The sequence below is a fragment of the Brassica oleracea genome, unplaced genomic scaffold, assembly GCF_000695525.1.
Source record: "Brassica oleracea var. oleracea cultivar TO1000 unplaced genomic scaffold, BOL UnpScaffold04184, whole genome shotgun sequence".
NCBI lineage: Eukaryota > Viridiplantae > Streptophyta > Magnoliopsida > Brassicales > Brassicaceae > Brassica > Brassica oleracea.
Window position 1 is genome coordinate 1 of NW_013620708.1, and position 1018 is coordinate 1018.

At 42.1% G+C, this 1018-nt stretch overlaps 1 protein-coding gene across 1 annotated transcript; it reads left to right on the forward strand.

Moving 5' to 3' along the window:
* Nucleotides 1–5: 5 nt before the first annotated feature.
* LOC106321959 (F-box/kelch-repeat protein At3g04660-like) lies at nucleotides 6–1012 on the forward strand (the record flags this gene model as incomplete). The annotated part of the gene is made up of 1 exon (XM_013760167.1): nucleotides 6–1012. A coding segment is annotated over exon 1 (1007 nt), but the record flags the coding sequence as incomplete, so codon positions are not given.
* Nucleotides 1013–1018: the final 6 nt, after the last annotated feature.

The following is a 1018-nucleotide window of genomic DNA, read 5'->3' on the forward strand; positions in this document are numbered from 1 at the left end:
CAATCATGAAAAGGGTAAAGAGGTCTAAGAATCAAGACGAAAGGATTGTAAACGATCCGTTTACGAACCTTGCTAATGACATGATCATAGAGATTCTCATGAAACTGCCGCCGAGATCCATAGCCAGGCTCCATTTCGCTTCTAAAGAATCGTCATCGATAATCCTTGACAAAAAGTTCATCCAGTGGTACATGACCCGATCTTTAACTCAGCCACGTTATCTTATCTCACTGCACCGTGGCGGATACATGCAGATGCAGCTCTTTCAATCCTTGTCTCAAGACCATCCGTATAATCATAACATGGTTAGTTATGAAATGGAACCCGATGTACTGTATGAATTTACTCCACCTGTTCGCGGCTTGATCTGCGGTCGGGACTTTACCAAGATGATTGTCGGAAACCCTAGTACGGGTCAGTTCGTATCGTTACCTAGAGTCAAAACGAGGAGGCAAGATATATTGTCTGTTTTTGGATATGATCCAGTTAATGATGTATACAAAGTGTTGTGCATGACTGTGGTACTTAAACGTAGTCACATGTCTCGTAATGGTAATGCTGTATCGTGGGAGGATATTGTGTCGGAGGAGCATCAAGTGATCACTCTAGGAGCTAAAGAAAAATGGAGAATGATCGAGTGTGAGTATCGACATCGTCATAACTCTGGATGTAAAGGGATATACAAGGATGGGTTTATGTATTATTTAGCTACTTACCAGAAAAAAAGATCTCTAATGAGCTTTGATCTGAGTTCTGAAGAGTTTAATGTTACTAAGCTACCTGAGGATCAGATGCTTCAACAGTATGGTGAGCTGGTGAATCACGCTGGAAAGGTAACCATAGCGTATCAGGCATATAACCGCAACGTTGACCTATGGGTTCTGGAAGATGCCAACAAAGAAGTATGGTCAAAAAATTTTGTGGTTCCTCCTCTGTCGATAGATTTTTTTGGAAGGTTTCGTGACCTCGTGTTCATGGGTATACTTGGTACTGGGGAGATGATATTCGCATCGCGCTC